Source organism: Hypomesus nipponensis, chromosome 7 (assembly GCF_054491055.1).
Source record: "Hypomesus nipponensis isolate SF chromosome 7, ASM5449105v1, whole genome shotgun sequence".
Classification (NCBI taxonomy): domain Eukaryota; kingdom Metazoa; phylum Chordata; class Actinopteri; order Osmeriformes; family Osmeridae; genus Hypomesus; species Hypomesus nipponensis.
The window spans coordinates 16,021,563-16,040,000 of NC_140367.1; the positions used below are offsets into that span (position 1 = coordinate 16,021,563).

Below are 18,438 nucleotides of genomic sequence, written 5' to 3' on the forward strand. Positions count from 1 at the left end.
CTGACCTGGTACCTGTGCTGTTTAAAACGGATCTCCATGGAGTACCTGGATTCTCCTACGTACAGTTTTTGGCAACTGGAGCATCTGATCGCATAGACCACGTTGTAAGTTTTAAAATCAATGCTATTCCCTATAGGTACCCCCCTCCCAGAATATCTATTCCCAATATAGACATCCCGATGGAAGGGTTAGGGTTAGGTTTGGAGACAGGTCTCAGCCCAATGTTGGACTGGAGTTGCACTGGCACAAAAAAATCATTGAATAAAAACACAGGAACTTGTGCCAGTGCAACTCCAGTCCAACATTGGGCTGAGACCTGTCTCCAAACCTAACCCTAACCCTTCCATCGGGATGTCTATATTGGGAATAGATATTCTGGGAGGGGGGTACCTATAGGGAATAGCATTGATTTTAAAACTTACAACGTGGTCAGTAACATTTGTAGATGTCTCAAAGTGTATGTAATACGATAGCGTTTTTCTAAACTGTTAGAGCTAACCAGATCACGTAAAACTGTACTGCAGCAGTACGGTGGGGACAGGGGAGCGGAGCGGGATGTATGGGAAAATATCTAGCTTACTGTAATACAGTAACGGTATCATAGCAACAGCAAACACTTTCTGAAGCTCACGTATACTGTATCTAGCTATGATACGACAACAACAAATAGTACACTGGACGATAGCCTACTGTACTGTTGGGAGAAAGCAAGAAATACGCAAAGCAATTAAATACGATCATTTTAGTAGTGATTATGATGATCAAGTACACTACAGTAGCTCACGGTCTATATCTAGCAATCTAACTAGATTACTGTTAGCCTACTGTACAAATGTTACAATAAATGACTTTGTGTGAAGAGGGGAGAGGCTTGGAATGAAGAAGAGAAGTGAACTGTTACTGTACAGCTAGATTTACTCACTGTTAGTTACTGTAACGTTCCTGTATTTTAGCAGTAATTTTTTATGTTGCTCATTTGACATGACTACATTACATAAGTGTTTCATAAGTAGGCCTACAGTGCAGTGGGCAGTGTTGAAGATATTTAAACAACATTATATGTGTGCTATGTGTATCAGTACTACAGTATTTAAATGAAACAGTCTAGTTTGAAGTATTTCTATAATCCAATGCACATCATGTCTTTTGTACAGATCAAGATGGAGAACTTCAGTTTTTTCCCAGGGAGGATACAGGTGTCCTTCAGAAGAGGCCCATCAGGGCATTTACGACAGGACCCCTCTGAAGCAGCTCAGAGGATCAAAGAGAACCCCTCCCTCCAGGACAAGTCTGCACCTCAAAGGGAATACTTGGTGAAGACCAACGCACACACTGAGGTGTTTCTGAGAGGGGGGATGTGTCTGACCGGCTGGAGGTGTTAGGAGAATACATCCTCCAGTTTGGAAAGTACAAAGGGAAGTCCTTCAGGTGGCTGCTGGAAAATGATGTAGGCTACACCTTGTACCTCATCAATAAGGTAGAGCAGGAGCAGACAGCCGGGCAGTTCAATCCAGCGGGCCACAGTAAAGACAGCCTACTGTCCTTCCTGGAGTACACCAAAGGCTTCAAGGATATTGAGGACCTCCGGATGTACCTTAAAAAAAGACCTGCTGCACCCGCTGTTGCCTCTGAGGATGACAACCTTGTTGGCTTTGGTGCCAGAGCTAAAAGCACCTGGGGGGAAATTTGGAAAAGCAGAGCTGATGGGTATGCAGCTTTTATAATGGCCAAAAAGTGCGTGCAGCGCAGTAAAATGCACAATCTGCAGCAGTACCTGATAAAGCAAAGCCACCCAACAGCATGCACACTTCCACCCCCAAATGTTGCAGCCTCAAGCTCATTCACCTCAACACCTGCCCCTGATCTTCCAGGTCTGTTCATAACACAAATCTGGACATGAAACAAATGGACACTTCTCTAATTGTTGTAAATGTATTTATGTATTTATTTTCCCATAAAAGTGGTAATGTTCTCTTTGTTTTATGTCACAGTCATGGAAGATGATATGGATCTGGAGAGGCCCATGCTGAGTCTGTCTCCTTCCAAGTTAGACACTCAGCTGAGTGAGTATGCTAAAGGAACATGTCCGTACTTATATTGGTCACTTACAGACAAGTGATGATTGATTATTTAATGGTATTGCTCTTTTTCTCTATTCGTTCAGTCTCACCAGCAGCAGTAGTGGCAGCTGTAACACCTGCTTCATCCACAACTAAAGGTTTACCATCAGTTTGGGAGGATAATTTTGTGATTCACAGAATTAATCTGCCATTATTGAGTTTTAATATGCTTGTTTGTTATTTTGGTCGCGTTCTGGCCTGTTCTGATGCTTGTGTTCTTTTGTTCTACTTGTTCTACTGTTCTAAGGATGTAACATGTCAGCGATGAGGGTAAGTGTTCATATGAGTTCTATTTGTGCATGCTTTCTATAAAGCTTTCATGGGTTTGGCGTGTCAATTAGTCCGGGATGAGTAAGTGTAGTGCCCTTTGATTTAAATAAAATACATAATTTAGTTAAACTCAGTTTCCTCTCCTGTGAAATCATCATGCCAAACCTTTGACTGTTTACACATGTTGGTATTGTCACTGTGCTCTACTTGCTTTCTGTCTTAGATTCCATATGAAAATGTATATAAAACCTTTTATATTTATTTGATTAAAAAAAAAAAAACACTTAAATCTCAAGTAATCAGGCAACATGTACATCTGTTATTATGACAATAGCAAGTTAAGGCAACAGTGACTGTAACCAATTACAATTAACAATAAGTTAGTTACCAGACTGTAGTGAGGGGTCAGATAATAACACTTTATTTTCCTTAACAGTGGGAAGCAAACCAACAGCTACACTATCGAGCCCAGCTGACTGCCTCGCTAGTGCTTCTCCTTTGAAAGGTCCATATCTATATGTTATTTATATGTATATCTGTATATTTTATTTATTATAGTTACAAACATGTTTCCCTGTTATGTTTAATTAATTATTGTTTCATTTGCATCAGTGCCCTCAGCTCAGGTGAAGGTGCCTTTACCAGTGCCTCCCCAGCTGCTCGCCATGGCTCCATCCTTGATCTCACAGCCTCGGCCACGTGAGCCTGCAGTGTCAGAACAAAGTATGTCAACACAGACACACACACATACCCTGCAGTCAAAATAGTACGGGATTGCCATGTTTGACATTTTATGAACTTCAGAAAACAAATGTGTCATTTGACAACAAAATACTAAACACAGAACAGCGCCTCTTTTTCACTGACGGTAAAAATGTAATTCTAATTCAATGTAATTGAACAATATTTGTGTTATATATGTTGTGTTTTTACAGCTCCATCACACTCTCATGGTCCTCCAGCATGCGCTCATCCTCCTGTGGCACAGCCTGCTGCCTGTGCAGCTGTAATCCCCAGCTACGAGCAGGATGTTAGCCGCTGGAACTGCTCTCCACAGCAGCGGATATGGATCAAGACGGAGTTGGAGGCCATGGGACTATGGCCAGGGTCCAGACCGGTACGCCATCTGATGAATATGGTCTCCTTGTGGCGTCATCCCCCTCAACCGGAGCTCATCGAGTCCTCCTATGACCTGCCATCGCCAAAGTACTTTCAGCTCCATCCATTTTTCATCTGGAAACCAGAGCATGCCATAATGGAGAGAATGAGGAACAACTACATCCTTCCCTGTCTCCATGGCTGCCCCAGTCCCCAGGTGACGTCTTCTGGCATGGGAAGACCAAGGGTAATCCTCTGCACCAGTGGCCAGTACTATTTGTTTGCCTCTCGCCTCACCTGCAAGGTCTGTAAAAAGTACTGGTATGCTGACAAACCACAGTGGGTGGATAAGCTGCCAAAGCTTTTTTCCAACGTCCTGCCAGCCTTCCTTACGCACAAGAAGGCCATCTGTAAGACAGTTATGGATGAGCTGAGACGCAGCTGTAAGTCTCCCCACGACATGGCCAACCAGGTGATGGAGATCATGCACCTCAAGTACGAGAGAGCTCACCTGGCCTACCTGCTCAGTGTGCAGAACATCAGGGATGCTGAGTCTGGCCTGTATGGACAGAAGACCATCACTGGGCTTCTGAGGCAGGAGGATTCACCTGCTCCTTTTGGGGGATACGAAGACACAGATGGCTGGTACGGAGTGTCTGTGTCTGCACACTACCTGGTAGACTGTCTCCTCCAAGAGTACCAGCGTCAGGAACAAGCCCTCACACAGCTTCTGCAAGGCACCTTTGGACAGGTCTTCAGGTCTGACCACACCCGCAAACTTGCAAGGAAGGTGACTCTATCATCCGGCACCATGTCTTCTTATGCGGTGATGAACGAGAATTGGATGATCCTGTCCTGGGTCCTGCTGCAATCAGAGTGTGAGAAGTCACTGGAGCCCATGTACGAGGGGCTGGCCCGTCGCTACACTGCAGCTGGAGTAGAGAAGGCCAACTACCAGTGGGTGGACAGGTATGAATCACTTTACTAATAATGTTTTTATTTAGTACACACATCAAAGGGATGTATCAACATTTTGATAAGTCATCTGTTCTTATTTATTTTCAGTTTAGTTTTTATTTTAAGTTCATGATGAAGTCTATAAGGTCTCAAATCTAAAAATGACACTGGCCATGCACAGGTCTTAAATCTAAATATGACACTGACCATGCACACATATTTTGTCTTGGTGTAAACAGGGATTGCTGTGCAGCTTTCAGAGTTACTCACCCACAGCACCATGAGCATCTCTTGTGGGATGCATGGAAGACCACAGAGAATGTGGTTGCAGAGGTGACATCCGGGAATGTGACCAACACCTGTGCCTCGCGGAGCAAGTACAACCACGACATCTCAGTCAGGCTGGACTTGTTCCACTGTTTGCGTCGGTTCACCAGGGAGTGTGTCTCAGAGCACCATCACCTTTTTAGCTCCTTCTGCAAGTTCCTGTCTTCAGCCTGCACAGTGGTAGACCAGAGTGACCTGCAGAAACTCAAAGAGGCCTACACCTTCTGTGGGATTGTCCCTGCAAATCCCACGGCTCAGCACATCCGACAGCACTGCAGGACCATGGTACCCCAACCCAGAGAGCTGGTGCAGCGTGTGGAGGATGTCATGCGCCACTTCCACCTGGCCAAGGACCCAAATGACGTGCTGCTCTTCAAGCCCTCCATGTTGAAGGAGTGGAGGATCCAGCATGTCTTCATGTTGAGAGGCTGCCTGAGTGACCCACAGGCAGGGGAGGGGATCATGTACAGGTACGGTGGTACCCTGCAGCTAAATCACGTCAAGGGGGAGAAAGCTGCAGTACCCGTATGGATTCCCGTTAGGGGCACCTCTCAGCAGGAGGGCTTCCATTTCCACCAGGCTCGCTGGGTGACAGGCAACAGGGTCTCCACCGAGCTGTTCCAGGCCCAGGCGATGACGGGAGTAGTGCGGTGGAACTTCCAGAGGCTGGTGGACCTGAAGCAGCCTGATGTGCTGCTGCCTGGTGTGTTTGACCCTGTTTTGATGGTGGAAATCAACAGGGCCTCACAAATCGTGACAGGGCAGGCCAAATACCCAGCACTCCACGTGACGAGCAGGGACACAGGGGAGAGGTTTGTTCTCCAGTACCAAGAGCCAGACTGTCGCCCAGTTCCACTGGACTGGGAGAAACACAAGGCAGTAAGGACAGTCTCGACAGATGTGGCTGAGGGGTCAGACCACCAAGTCTCTGAGCTGTCATCTGTAGAAGCTGTGGTCTTCCATGTCACTGCTGCCCCTGTTTCCACTATAGAGGACATAAAGGAAGACATTTCTCAGGTAATCCAGATATTTCTCTCTCTCTCTCTCTCTCTCTCTCTCTCTCTCTCTCTCTCTCTCTCTCTCTCTCTCTCTCTCTCTCAGACACTTACTTAAAAACTTCTGCTGTCTATGATTATTGTAACTTAATGCCATTCTACATCTTCCTTCAGACTGCTGACGTACAAGACCTGGCTTCAGCACAGGTCCTGCCTTCACAGCAGCAGTCCCCACAGGCTGTCCTTTTCCACCCGCTGTCTTCTACCACTACCAAAGAAGAGAGCTCTACAGATACCCTGATGGACACAGGTACAGTCATTTAAATGTTACACACAAGTCAATGTTTAATTAAAGTTTAACATAATACTTACCTTTTTGCAATACCTTTTGCAGTTCTGCCAAACACACCACCACTGCCCCGTACAGCATCTCCATGTGCTGCCCGCACTGGACCCATCAAAACAGGAGGCCGCATCTTCGTCCTGGATCACAACTGATGGACAGATCCAATGAGAGCTGCTATTGATGGGCTCCTAGCCAAGCACCACGGGGGAAAAGACCTTCTGAAGAGGGTGGATGCTGGCTATGCTGCCATGGTGCAGAGTGCCTGCACAGATCCCAACAGCCTGCTGCACCCAACAACAAGGCAGCATATCTCTCGATATGTGAAACATCTTGCCAAGCTAATTAACACCAGCTCCTCACTAAACACCAGCCCAGAGAAGCTCCTAGAGATCCAGCAGCTGTGGCAGCGTCTGACTGTCGAAAGTCAAACAGTCAGCGTGCCAGTCACTCCTCTGCCTCCTGCTCCTGTAAACCCACCCACTCCTCTGCCTCCTGTAAACCCACCTACAGTGGGTTCCACTGAGGATGCCCCACTAACCAAGGCTACAGTAGAGGTCATGGTCAAGGAGATCCTTGAAAAGCAGCAGGCAGCAATGCAGCAACAACAACAACAGCAGCAGCCTAAAAAAACAAGGACCTGCCTCGCATGTGGACAGCCAAAATCCCACTACCTCAATGATGGCTCCTCTGTCCATTTCTTTTATCAGACTGGAGAGGTGAAGTATTTCTACTGTTCGAAGAAGGTCTTCATGTCCTATTCAGCTGAAGGCCTCACCAACCCCAGGATGGCCTTTGAGGATTTTGCTGCCACTGCCTTCTTTCAGCAGGAGTTGGAGGCCTCAAAGCAGAGAGGGGCAGAGAGAAAGAGGGTAACAGAGGAGAGAGGAAAGAGAAAGTCTTTGGAGCAGCACCCTACCGGCCGTCTGTGCATGTTTTGCCATCAGCCAGTGAAGCAAGGCCCCAACAGTCCTCACATTCATGGCAACTTTCCTGGTGTAGCTGGAAAGTACATTTACTGTCCCTCCAGAGTTTTGTCCCTCTACCAGTCACAGGGCATGGTAAAGGAGATGACCTGGAGGGAGTTTCAGCAGTCTGCCTTTTATGAGGCTGAAAAGCAGAGGTGGATGGTTGAGAAAGGCAAGTGATACACTCGCTCTCTCACACTTATTTGTAGGTGGCATTTTGTGTGTGTGAATTTCTTAGTGTGTGTTACATTGTAAATATGATGTTAATTGACTTCACTTGCTGTATCTTTTTCATTGCTCAACATAACATTACTGTACATATTTATTTGATCACTGTATATATATATTTATATATATATATATATATATATATATCATTGTTTATATCCATATCTATGTACATTGCTGCACATAAACATTACTGTACACATTTTTGTTAATATTGTTCATAGCTATATTGTGGTGTGGTGTTTAAGAATTATTTACTGTGGTTACAGTCAAAATTGCAAAGCCAATGAAAAGCACTGCAGGTTCTCAAATAATAAAGATATGATAATCATCCAAGTGGTGTGTAAAATGCATTATACATACATTCTGTGTTCTCCAACATCTATTTGTAAACATAAAATATACTTTTTTTATGTAAGAGGATTCAAGGAAAGTCATTCTCTTAGCAGGAATACACCAAATTAATAAATCAAAACAATATTTGAATCTTTACAATGGTACTTTATAATATTGAAATTAATCATGGGAATTAATATATTTAATACTGAAATAAGACACTTTGCCTTGGGTGGGATTCGATCCTGTTCTCTCAAATGCACGTAGAAAAGGTCACAAAAATCCTCTACGGCTACACACGGCTGGCCTTCGCGTGTGAGGCGAATGTGATAACCACTACACTACGGAAACTTCTTTATAGTAACAACAGAAAATCCGTGGACACACATGCACACACAAAAACAAGGACACAAAACGAGGACATGCCTTTATGATGTCAAATAAGCATTTTGGCTCATGAACTAGTTGATATGCTTAAGGCGAATCCGCACAAGTGGCAGAAGGGTAGCTGACTTATCATTTCAAAGAACGACATGTCGACTCTAATGAATCATGGGACTTCATGGGACATTGGGACTAACATGGGGCACAAAATACTTTGGAGAGGATCGCAATTGGATGAAAACTGAGGAAAGATGAGGAAGTTCCCGCCCAGTCTCGAACAGGGGGCCTTTCGCGTGTAAAGCGAACGTGATAACCACTACACTACGGAAACTTCTTCTTAGTAAACAACAGAAAATCCGTGCACACACACGCACACACAAAAACAAGGACACAAAACGAGGACATGCCTTTATGATGTCAAATGAGCATTTTGGCTCATGAACTAGTTGATATGCTTAAAGGCGAATCCGCACAAGTTGCAGACTTACCATTTCAAAGAATGACATGTCGACTCCAATGAATCATGGGACTTCATGGGACACAAAATACTTTGGAGAGGATGGCAATCGGATGAAAACTGAGGAAGTTTCCGTCCGGTCTCGAACCGGAGACCTTTCGCGTGTAAAGCGAACGTAATAACCACTACCCTACGGAAACTGACGATTCCTGAAAGACAGAAACCCAGTTCACACACAAACACACAGTAACAAGGAAACAGAACGAGGACACACATTTTCAACTTAACATGGGCATTTCGGCTCATGAACTAGTTGATTCTCTGCTTCAGCAAGATAGCAACAAAGGAGATTGTCTAAAGCAACCTTTGCCAATCCTGGACCTCGGGCCTCCCTGCCCTGCATGTTTTAGACCTGATCGAACCCTTACCAAGCTCTACAGAAGCCAGAAAACGACCGAACATGTGGCACCAGGGAAGCTAACTTACCGCTTCAAAGAAGGACATACCGACTCCAGTGAACTCATAACTGTGGAGAACGCATCGATTATTTACGAGACAATCGCGAGCTGATAAAAGGGCACATGTTTCCGCCCGGTCTCGAACCGGGGACCTTTCACGTGTGAGGCGAACGTGCTAACTTTTTTTAAAATCTTTTATTAATGTTTTTACTCTTCACAAATTTTCAAACACAGACATTGTCAGTATCTTTTAGCATACATACATACAATACACCCACAAACCCAAACAGTACCCATCACAGGTCCAATAATAGCAGCACACTTTAACCCACTAATGTTCCTTAGGCGGGTGCCATCTCAGCATTTCCATCCGCTCTTTCTCCGTCTGCCTTTTGGCGCACCGTAGATGGGCAACTTGCATTGCCCTTGTCAACGCCTCGGATTCCCCCTCTCTCCTCTCCACCAACTTCCGACGTTGCTTCACCACGCCCTTTCCGGCTCCCGACTCCCGCCGGCCTCCTCACCCTCTGCGCTCTCCTCGCCCTCTGCGCCCTCCGTGCTCGCTCTTGTCGCTCTCCTTTCCACCTTCCGCCTGCTCCATGTCGCTGCCTGATTCCAGCTCATCCTCACCGTTGTTTTCGTCCCGTCCGACCCCGCCGCCGTCTTCCAGAGCCACCACCTCGCCACCAACACCTCCACCGTGCGCAGGTTCCCCGCCACACTCCACGTCTTCCTCCACAATGCTCTCTCCCTCTCCGACCTCCTCCACCATCCGAAGCTCTTCCTTTTCCTCGCCAGCCGTGCCACCAACGCCTTCATCGCGCGCAGGTTCCCCGCCCTGCTCCACGTCCTCCACTGCATCGCTTTCTCCCTCTCCGACCTCCTACACCATCCGAACTTCCTCCTCCTCGCCAGCCGATTCCTCTCCTTTCTCCTCATTCAGAGCCGTTGACTGCGCGTCCTCTCCCCTCTCGCTGCCTCCTCCGTCTGCGTCCTCCGCGCTCCGCTGGACACACTCCCTAGCATAGTGCCCAGCCTTGCCACACCTAAAACACCTGAAATCCGGGCAGTCTCGAAAAATGTGGCCCGGTTGAATGCACAACCTGCAGACCCTCACCTGTCGGTCATGAATGACTCAAAAAAATTCAGCTTCTCTTAGTGTCTCAAATTTTGTTGAGTACGGGAGTGAACGCACCTGTTCAGTGAAACGTACCTTTAAGAACCGAGTCCCATCAGCAACCTCTGTTCCAGGCCATACGCGGCGCTTAATAGCCGAAATGGCCCGAACTCCCCAGTCCTCCAGTTTAGCCAATATTTTCCCATCCTCCAAATATATTGGGAGGTTCAGAAACGACACCACCATTTCATTGCCAGTAATGTTGCTAGCATGCACTAGCGCCCCTTGCACTCTGATGCCGTCCATCAATTTCTCCTTCACTTCTTCCTCCTTCATGGTGATCTCGTAAGTCCTGGGCCCTCTCACCCTGCAGCCCAACACCACTCCACACTCTTTCTTCACACCCCTCAGTAAATCCATCACCAAAACATTCTCTGTACCTTCCACCACCACTTCCACCGTCAATTCTTTGCCATACCTCGTTTCTTTCTCATTTCGGTTGTCCGAGTCTCCTTGGTGTCTTTCCCTTTTACTCCTTTCGTCCGTGTTCTTGTCCATTGTCAAATCCAGTCCGTTGTTTGTTGCCATGATAGCCGTCCGCAACATGAAACACAACCAAAACAAAGTCCCCCAAACAGCAACAGCTGCTGGGGGAGATACAACTAACTCAAACTAAACCCCATTTTTAGAACAAAAAATGAAAGAAAGTAACAAAATAACACTGTATGACGACAAAAACGTACTCCACACCAAACAATCTCCACCTGCTCTCTGTCCAAACACTTCGTGGTCCACTTCCTGAAAGGGGCGTTGCCAGGCTGGTTTGGCCGTACGAAATAAGTTGACAACCATAGGCTACTTATCCATATACAGATTTGGCATTTGACAATGCAAGGTGGTCTCTCTCTCTCTCTCGTGTCAAAATGAAAACAGCTTCCAGCCCCTTTCATGAAGGACTACTTGTGCATATTGCAAGATTTCAGTTTCTAAGTGAATGAGCAAAAGAGCATACAGCACCTGGTATTCCCAGGCGGTCTCCCATCCAAGTACTAACCAGGCCCAACCCTGCTTAGCTTCCGAGATCAGACGAGATCAGGCGTTGCCAGGCTGGTTTGGCCGTACGAAATAAGTTGACAACCATAGGCTACTTATCTATATACAGATTTGGCATTTGACAATGCAAGGTTTTGTCTCTCTCTCTCTCGCTCTCTCGTGTCAAAATGAAAACAGCTTCCAGCCCCTTTCATGAAGGACTACTTGTGCATATTGCAAGATTTCAGTTTCTAAATGAATGAGCAAAAGAGCATACAGCACCTGGTATTCCCAGGCGGTCGAACAGCCAAGTCCCTACTAGCGGCCAATGGTTGAGCAGAGCTGAGCAGAGTTGAGCAGAAATTAGCCAATCATTGAGCCATGTTGAGCGAGTCCTTTGCTCAACAGGCCAATCAGGCTCAGGTTTGTCCGTGACGTCAAACTAGGGTCGTCTGTATTTGAAAAACAATGGCGGCGTCTGGTAACAGGCGAATACAGTAATATACAGTTAATGCTCTCGTTTCTCTAAGGTAAGTTCACATTTCTTAGTTCTTGGCTCTTTTGGTAAGTAATTTGGAGGTGCATGTAACTAGCTAGGTGTCAGTTTTGCCATGTTGAATGATTCTCTGAAAATCGGCAAAAACGCCATTGTTTAAGCTACATATGAACCGGAGATCCAGCTAGCACTACATTTAATGCTCTTGTTTCTCTCATTTTCGTTCAAATTTCTTAATTCTTGGCTCCTTTGGTAGGTAATTCGGGGCTGCATCTAGCTAGCTAGATGTCAGTTTTGCTTTGTTGATTTATTCTCTGAAAAATGGCAAAAACGCTATTGTTTAAGCTACACATGAACCGGAGATCTAGCTACATTTAATGCTCTCGTTTCTCTCATTTTCGTTCAAATTTCTTAATTCTTGGCTCCTTTTGTAGGTAATTCGGGGGTGCATCTAGCTAGCTAGATGTCAGTTTTGCTTTGTTGATTTATTCTCTGAAAAATGGCAAAAACGCTATTGTTTAAGCTACACATGAACCGGAGATCTAGCTACATTTAATGCTCTCGTTTCTCTCATTTTCGTTCAAATTTCTTAATTCTTGACTCCTCTTGTAGGTAATTCGGGGGTGCATCTAGCTAGCTAGATGTCAGTTTTGCTGTGTTGATTTATTCTCTGAAAAATTGCTAAAACGCTATTGTTCAAGCTACATATGAACCGGAGATCCAGCTACATTTAATGCTCTCGTTTCTCTCATTTTCGTTCAAATTTCTTAATTCTTGGCTCCTTTTGTAGGTAATTCGGGGGTGCATCTAGCTACCTAGATGTCAGTTTTGCTGTGTTGATTGATTCTCTAAAAAACTGCAAAAACGCCATTGTTTACACATGCGGATTATACATGTTCCTCTTGTCATTAAATATGAGCTAGTTTTTCACTTTGATCAATAATCTGGTAGCTTTGCTGCAATATTTAGGTATGAGGTACGTGTTTTGGGTGTGTGACTTGTCTGCTGTGCAGTTTGAAACGGATTTGTAGCATGGATTTATATTGTTTGTGTACATGTAACTGCTGATTTTGGATAGGGAGAAGTTTAAGTTTTCTATTCCTGTTTCCACAGGTCCCAAGTTTCCTGCTTGAAACATGGAGAAGTGTAACGTGTGTAGCAAAAGTTTCACTTTAAAATCAAATTTGACACGACACATGAAGACCCATTTCGCCAAGGAAAACAAGTGTGATGTTTGTGGGAAAGAATTCACTTTCAAGCATCAGTTACAGTCCCACCTCAAGCAACACCAGTACCCGAGGATCCCTTTGTACAGGCCGGGAGAGGCAAGGCTGCACTGTACGGAGGAAGCCAAGAGCGTAGCTGACCATGTGGCCAATGCACCCTGCGTAGCAATAGACCCCACATGGCTGAATCCTGAAACGGCAGAGGCGGAGGCGAAGAAATCTGGAGGGGAGATGTGGATAGCCCAGTTGGTCTGTACATTTGGAAGGTACGCCGGGCAATCCTTCAAATGGTTACTTGAAAACGACATAGGATGGGTTGTGTGGTTGCTCGCCGAGTACTGCTTGAAGGGGGAGCAGAACGACTTGCTCAAGTGGGAAAAGACACGGCTGCTTGAATTTGTCAAGGAGTTCCCTTCGGTGACTTGTCATCTTGACAAGAGGTTGGAGGTAAGATGACTGAGTGAAAGTCTTGTCTTTAGATGCTTTCACAATCAATTACTGATTTGTTGATGAATAGAATTAGCACCTATGATCACCGTCATCACAAAGGCATTTACTATACATTTCTTGTAGAAACAGAAAACAGAGAAGGTAGAAAAAAAAGAAGGCTGAGTGCACTGCCTCCAGGTTAGAGCAGGATCCCAACTATGCAACTGATGCTGAACTGTTGACTGCTGCAGGTAGGCAATTGTTAGGTGAATTCTCAGTATGAAGGCAGGCTGAAAAGAGTCACGACAACGGAAAGGAGTCGACTTTGGTTTATTAGTCAAGCTGTCCGGATCAAATCATCAGTTCAGGACAAACTGAGAGCATGAATGAAAACCCTGTCTCTCATGACATGCTGAAATACAGTAGCTGGAAAGTACATATATAGAATGCACAGAATCATTTCCTTAAAGGCTCTCAGTGGTCAGTGCATTGATACCGTAAAAGAGGCAACAGACGAACGAGTCCCTTATACAATATTACATAATTAATGTACATGTATTATTTATACATTGTGTTCTTCTATTATTCAAACTAAATTGATGCCAAAAGTGTTTTGGTCTAATGACATGTATCTACTAAATGGAATGTATTATTATAAAGCACTAAATGCAATTTCTGTGTGTCTCTTCAGAAAAACTCCTTCACGAGTCCGAGGTGCCTGTCTCCACACAGCTTACCACCTGGGGAAAGCTCAAACCAGGGGAAAACAGACCCAGCACATCTCAAGCAGAGGCCTTTTTCTCAGACTCTGGGGGCGTAGTGCTGGAGGGATGGCAGAGATACTGGGACCAACCACCTGCATCTGCTCAAGCCCTTGGTATGGCAGCTCCGAATGTCAAGTGGCTTAAACAAGACGAGACTTACGGTCTTTTCGAACGCTCAACCACGTACAGGAACGCCAGCGGAGAGACAGTGGAGAGAAAGCTGTTGAAGAAAAAGATGAAGTTCCACCCACCTCCTCTACCTACATCTGTCAAGGGAGCGGTGCCCAACATGCTGGCTTTTTTCACAACTGATACCTTCTTCTGGAGACCAGTCGGTGTCATGCAAGCCAAGATCCGCTGTCCCAACACAGACTGCTGTGCACCGCCAGGGGAATACCTGGAGTTGAAGGGCTTTGGCAGCTATGCTCGGCAAGTGTGCGGGATGAAGAACTACTACACCCTGTTGACCGAGAAGCTGAAGTGTCCATTTTGTGAAAAGGTGAGGCAGCCAGATGCACAACAGTACCTGTGGATGGCATACAGTCCCAAAATATTGATGAAGCTTGCCCCAGCCATCAGGTGCATGTTCCCTGCCATTCTGTGTGGTAAGCGTGCCATTGACAGAGGCGTGGTCACCCTGCTAGGCGACCGGCTAAACTCCACGTCCATGAGTAAGGTGCAAAGACTCTTGCAGCAGGGCCATGACGAGTGGTATCTGGAGCGCCGCGACCTATACCAGACCCTCCTGTATGAGGCACACACTGCAGGAATTCTGCCCTATGTTAAAGCTGCTGGCAGCTACACCCCTCCTCTCCCCAAGTCCCCCCTCCCATGTCCTGCTGTCTTGAGGCGCGCACACCTCATTGCAGAGATGGAGATGATTCCAGTGTACAGAGCCTCCATCCTCAGCACAACTGGAGAAATACTCTGCATCGATGGCACAAAAAAGGTTTGTATATAATATCACTTTGATCAGTATTCTGTCATACTCATGAACTCACTAGTTCTTGATGATTGAATTGTGCATTATGATTTATAAAGAAACAATGTGTTTTTTAGATCCTCAAGAAGATATACGGTGATGGCCAGGACACCATGCAGTATGTCACCAGTGTATTAAACGAGTGGGGCCAGTTTGTGACAACAGTGGTCGTGGCAGCAGAGTCTGAGGGGTGCTACAGGCGTATGGCAAGAGGCCTGATTGCCAGGTTTCGGCGTGCCAAGGCTCCAGCGCCCAAAATAATCTATGCAGACAACAACTGCTGTCGGTAAATTAAACAACAATTATTTATAATGATAACACTAATGAGGAAATTGATCATTAAATTCATTGACTTCTCTACATGTAGCACAAGTGATGCAACAAACGTTGATATCATTTCAGTGACAGTGGGTCATCGTTTCTTGAGACCCTGTTCCATGACTGGGTTCAGGAGGGCACCATGGTCAGACTGGATGTCCGACACTGGCTGCACCGCTGGGAAGCAGTCGTCATCAAACAGAGCCATGCAAAGTACGGCGTCTTCATGAGTGCCTTGGCAGGGGCAGTGATGGCCTACAACAGGGACGACATGATGCTGCTGGTCCATGCAGTCAGGAATGGCAACCCTGACCTTTACACCAACCTTGCTGAAGAGGAAATGATCCATTTCCTCAAGCCTCACCAGGTGAAGGCCTACGTCAGACGCATCACCCGAGGTGTTGAGGTATGTTTTAAAGAAATCTATGCATGAGTAACATAAGTATGAAGCATCTGTCACCTTTGTTAAAATCTTCCTTACTGTACTGAATTACGATAAAATCTAATCATGAAAGATACATATACAATCATTAGAAATGAGCACAACAAAACGTTTCCATTTTTGAAATGTGATTTTGAATTATTGAAATGGCATTGAATGTTACAGGAGACTGCGTCTGTGGTGGAGGCCATCATTGCCGAGTTCAAGGGACCAGCTGGCCTTGATATTGATGGAATCCACCTCTTCAAGTCAGCAGAGGCAGTCGATGCTCACTGGACAAACGCAAGCAAGCATCTCAGTTGTATGCAGGTGAGTTTATGACTTTGTAGTTAATCCTAAAGTTCTTTCTTTATCTAGACATTGTAAAATCATCTTGACATGCTTGGCAATGTGATGTGTTCTACAGGATCCTCCTGGTATACAGCTCTATGTGTCCGTGAAGGAAGTGGTGCTGAACGGTGTTCAGTTGAACAAGTACAGGTGCCGACGAGGCAGTAACTCTTTGGAGGGGTTGCATGCACACCTGTACAATGCCGTTCCTTCAAAGAGATGTGGAATTCTGCCATTCCAAGTAAATTATGAAATATAAACACTCCTTCATAGCAAATGTTCTATTTATAATCCATGATACATGTTTTCCATAGCTTTGATACATCATCCCTCCTAATTGTATATATTTTCTGTAACACATATACATGGTCATGTGTTTCAGGTCTATCTTATCACATTTGCTGTGCAGTGGAACAGCCGTATGGAATCACTCCGTGTTGCTGGTGGCAAGGGGCGGCAGACGACCTGTATGGATGCTAGGCAGATCCAGCGCATGAACCGGCAGGCTGAACTGCTCTTTGGCAAAGACCACGTGCTGGAGCCCAACTTCTTTGCTCCACTGCCCTACCCAGAGAAGTACGACAGCCCAGAGGAGGAGGAACTTCTCGGCGTGGAGTATGCCGCATGCCAGTCCACCGACTTCACTGCCGGGGATTACTATGCAGAAAAGAGTAAAGTCACACAGTACAGCACTTACTTATAAAGCAATGATGTTACCCATGTTTCCATACCCACTCCTTTCTGTCAACAATGTTTTAACTGTCCTGACACATTTGTTGTTTATACGTTACATATTTGCAGTTGAAGAAGAGCAGTCTCGTGACGTTGAGGAGTCTCATGAAGGTGATCGTGAGGAGTCGGTTGAACCGAGCAAAGAGGAGTCAGAAGATGAGGGTGTTGACGTGTGGTCAGATTCAGGGGAGGATCACATGGACACCATCAGTAGGGCACATGTCAGCCTTACACAAGTAGAGCAGGTGGAGGAAGAGGATAGCCCTGCACTGCAGGATGTCCTGATGAAACAGAGTCATATGCATCTGCCAGGATTGGAGGAAGTAGAAGCACTGGCCTTGCTGCTTCTGGAACTGGCAGACAATAGTGACCAGCACCTAGTACCTGCCAAGCTGAGGCAGAAGATTGTAGCTGCTACTGGTTCCCTTCAAGACCACGACAAGACCGCTTCGAGCTTTGTTAAAAAGTACGAGTCCAGATGGGGCTTCACCCTGTTTGGACGGTGTCTGGGGGCAGACACACCCGAGAACAGGGCAGCTCAGAAGACCAAGTTCAGCTGGATGCGTTACCCTCAGGCAGCACAGGTGACCGAGGACACCCGACTCTTGTACCTGGTCATAAAGATGCTGAAAAACCGTCCACCAGCCAGTCTCCAATCCAGCACCAGTAAAGTGAATACTGCTATAAAAGCGCAGTACAAGAGGATTGTGGATCGAGTTAGGGACGATCCCATTCTGAGCAACCTGTCCATTCCCTTGCCAAACCTTAACGCCAAGTCAATCTCCAACTTCAACAGAAAGGAAGAGAAAAAGGCCAACTACTGGGCGACAGTTGTGCCCAAGGTGAAAGTCCACAAGCGAGTACTGTCTTATGACCCCATGCCAGAGGCACCTAATCTGCCGACAACCCTACCGGTTCCAGCTCGAGCTCAGGTACAATACGAAAACCTGGATCACCTGGCTGGGGAAAGGCGTGGTGCAAAGCGAAGGTAAGTACATTCTTTCACAAGTATACTTAACCACCAATTTACATAGTTGAATGCTTACACTATCCTGTCACTCCCCACATGTTATTGCAGGCTGGAAGTGAAGAAACCAGCAGAGCAGGGGAACAAGCCCATCCAGCCCAAGCCTGCCACGTACATCCCGCCTCGAGTGTCTGCAGCACCAGTACTGCTGGTGGTCCCGGCACAGCCACGGGCTCCATCCATGATGCTGCCGGGGACATCCTGCAGTCAGGGCAGTGCTGGCTTTATTCCAGCAGCACCGCCACCTGTACCTGTGTCCAAACCAGCCAAGCCTCATAGATCCTTGAGGCCATGCGGGGCGTGCCAGGTACCCAATTGTGGGGGGCAGCGTAAGAGATACACACCCTCAAAAGATAAGGTTTCTGGAAGCAACCAGAAAATCTTTACGTTCTGCCCTGTAACCAGAAAGGCCACCACTTTGGGTTTTGAAGGTGTGGTGTATGAAAGTTTTGAGCATTTCAAAAGGGTGGTTGATGATGTATTAGAAAAAAGGAAAGCATCTTAGTGCACTTGTAATTTCAGTTTTAATTTGTATATTTTATATGGTTTATATTTTATGTTCAATGTATTTATATGTTTGAAATGTTTGATATGTTAGATAT

General features: G+C 46.0%; 3 protein-coding genes, 1 long non-coding RNA gene, 1 other non-coding gene and 2 pseudogenes across 7 annotated transcripts in view; 5 read left to right on the plus strand and 2 right to left on the minus strand.

Annotated features, from left to right (window-relative positions):
- The first annotated feature begins 1,160 nt into the window (after positions 1 to 1,160).
- Positions 1,161 to 2,119, plus strand: LOC146277301 (uncharacterized; annotated as a pseudogene).
- Positions 2,120 to 2,178: 59 nt separating this feature from the next.
- Positions 2,179 to 3,113, plus strand: LOC146277302 (uncharacterized). The gene is made up of 4 exons (XR_014762453.1): positions 2,179 to 2,218; positions 2,368 to 2,390; positions 2,827 to 2,895; positions 3,003 to 3,113. It is a non-coding gene; the product is annotated as an uncharacterized LOC146277302 (long non-coding RNA).
- Positions 3,114 to 3,294: 181 nt separating this feature from the next.
- Positions 3,295 to 6,293, plus strand: LOC146277303 (uncharacterized; the record flags this gene model as incomplete). The annotated part of the gene is made up of 4 exons (XM_084701523.1): positions 3,295 to 4,457; positions 4,685 to 5,789; positions 5,942 to 6,077; positions 6,162 to 6,293. Coding segments are annotated over 4 exons (2,508 nt in total), but the record flags the coding sequence as incomplete, so codon positions are not given.
- On the plus strand, positions 6,278 to 7,609 carry LOC146277304 (uncharacterized). The gene has a single exon (XM_084701522.1). It carries the CDS (start codon positions 6,278 to 6,280, stop codon positions 7,256 to 7,258), a length of 981 nt encoding a protein of 326 aa, XP_084557648.1. The 3' UTR covers positions 7,259 to 7,609.
- Positions 7,610 to 8,284: 675 nt separating this feature from the next.
- On the minus strand, positions 8,285 to 8,357 carry trnav-uac (transfer RNA valine (anticodon UAC)). The gene has a single exon. It is a non-coding gene; the product is annotated as a tRNA-Val (tRNA).
- Positions 8,358 to 11,063: 2,706 nt separating this feature from the next.
- Positions 11,064 to 11,182, minus strand: LOC146277306 (5S ribosomal RNA; annotated as a pseudogene).
- A 368-nt stretch (positions 11,183 to 11,550) lies between these two features.
- The window catches only part of LOC146277307 (uncharacterized), a 7,204-nt gene continuing 316 nt past the window's right edge, over positions 11,551 to 18,438 (plus strand). The window contains exons 1-11 of one of the 3 annotated variants that reach the window (XM_084700981.1): positions 11,551 to 11,620; positions 12,700 to 13,259; positions 13,386 to 13,492; positions 13,933 to 14,954; positions 15,065 to 15,273; positions 15,390 to 15,711; positions 15,913 to 16,056; positions 16,154 to 16,318; positions 16,460 to 16,748; positions 16,879 to 17,797; positions 17,888 to 18,438. The exon at positions 17,888 to 18,438 is cut by the window's right edge and continues 316 nt beyond it. In XM_084700981.1, coding sequence (XP_084557107.1) covers positions 14,121 to 14,954; positions 15,065 to 15,273; positions 15,390 to 15,711; positions 15,913 to 16,056; positions 16,154 to 16,318; positions 16,460 to 16,748; positions 16,879 to 17,797; positions 17,888 to 18,341 — 3,336 coding nt within the window. In that variant the 5' untranslated portion in view covers positions 11,551 to 11,620; positions 12,700 to 13,259; positions 13,386 to 13,492; positions 13,933 to 14,120 and the 3' untranslated portion in view covers positions 18,342 to 18,438. The other 2 variants (XM_084700980.1, XM_084700979.1) reach the window with 2 other exon arrangements.

Coding starts and splice junctions, on each gene's coding strand:
- LOC146277304 (XM_084701522.1), top strand. CDS start 6,278: ATGAGAGCTGCTATTGATGGGCTCCTAGCCAAGCACCACGGGGGAAAA.